This window comes from Myotis davidii, unplaced genomic scaffold, assembly GCF_000327345.1.
Source record: "Myotis davidii unplaced genomic scaffold, ASM32734v1 scaffold1320, whole genome shotgun sequence".
Lineage (NCBI taxonomy): Eukaryota > Metazoa > Chordata > Mammalia > Chiroptera > Vespertilionidae > Myotis > Myotis davidii.
In genome coordinates, this window is record NW_006291820.1 from 353,356 (window position 1) to 354,531 (window position 1,176).

Genomic DNA, 1,176 nt, shown 5'->3' on the forward strand with positions numbered 1-1,176 from the left:
GGCAGGTCTGTGCCTGCGTCCGGCTCCTGGGACAGGCGTGCGGGCGGGTGACTGTCCTCACCTGTGAGGCGGACGGTCTGATGTGTGGCTGAGGCACAGACCTGGGCGGGGAACAGACCCGCTTTGAGAAGGTGCCGTGACTGCTGGGAGGCACTGCACGCGGGCACCACGCCTGTCCAGCGGCACCTGGGCCAGGTCTGGTCCGGGCCGGCCCCTCCTGAGGACACAGGTGTGAGGTGCCAGTCACGGCACTGAAACAGCCCTTGACAGCGAGGCCTCGGGCGGGAAGCTCGACAGGGCCTCGCCGCTGTCTCCCCGTCGGTGTTCACCTGACACTGCCCTGGCCGGGAGGCACCCGGCACCCGGCAGGTGTCTGAGCGGCCCAGCAGGGGCAGGTGACCGCGTCCCGGGCTCCTCTGCTGTGAAGTCTCCCTGTTGAGACTGTTTTCCATGGTAACGCTCGAGGGGGAGGAAGCCCCCACAGCGGCAGCGGCCTCTAACCCGGCGTGGAGGCGGCTTTGCTAGCCGCCTCAGGAGGAAGCAGAGCCGCTGACGAGGTCTGTTGTCGCGCGGGTGCCCCCGTCCAGCACGGTGTCCTCTGTTCCCACGTCTGCCCGGAGCTCGCTGCTCTGCTTGTGCGCATCCCGGGTCGGAAGGTGTGCTCAGCAGCCTCGACGACGAGATGCCGCACATCGTGTGAGTGACGGGCTGGCCCCCCGCCCCCGCTGCTCTGTCCCTGGGGGCTGGTTGTCCGGGACCCGCCTTCCCGAGCCCGTCCCTGGCCACAGTGTCCGTGCTCACGGAGCTCCGCCGGCCCTTGGCCTGTGTGTGCGAGGTCACGTGGCATAAAAGGGCTCTGTGGTTTTTTTAAATGTACTTTTCCTACTTAATACTTTGGGCACAGACCTCAGTCGGCTCTCGGTGCTGTCGGTAAAGTGCGCAAGCGCCCGGCAATCCTGGGCCTTCCTCGGGACACTCGGCACCGCCCTCCCTGACCGTCCCTGTGTCTGTCCGTCTGTCCGCAGGCAGGAGGCCGCCAGCCTCTGGGCGGAGGCCGGCCTGCAGTGGCAGAAGGAGAACGAGGAGGACCTCAAGGACAAGCTCGACTTCGCCTCCCCCCCGCCTGCCCATCACCCCTCGCCAGGTGGGTGCCGCCTTCCCGGACGGTGACGGGTG

The 1,176-nt window shown here is 67.6% G+C and overlaps 1 protein-coding gene across 1 annotated transcript in view; it reads left to right on the forward strand.

Moving 5' to 3' along the window:
- Positions 1-663: 663 nt before the first annotated feature.
- DNAAF5 (dynein, axonemal, assembly factor 5) overlaps positions 664-1,176 on the forward strand; it is a 14,791-nt gene continuing 14,278 nt past the window's right edge. Inside the window, exons 1-2 of the mRNA XM_006765245.2 lie at positions 664-696; positions 1,026-1,144. Of these exons, the coding sequence (XP_006765308.1) occupies positions 683-696; positions 1,026-1,144 (133 nt within the window). The 5' untranslated portion in view covers positions 664-682. The remainder of the gene's footprint in view (positions 697-1,025; positions 1,145-1,176) is intronic.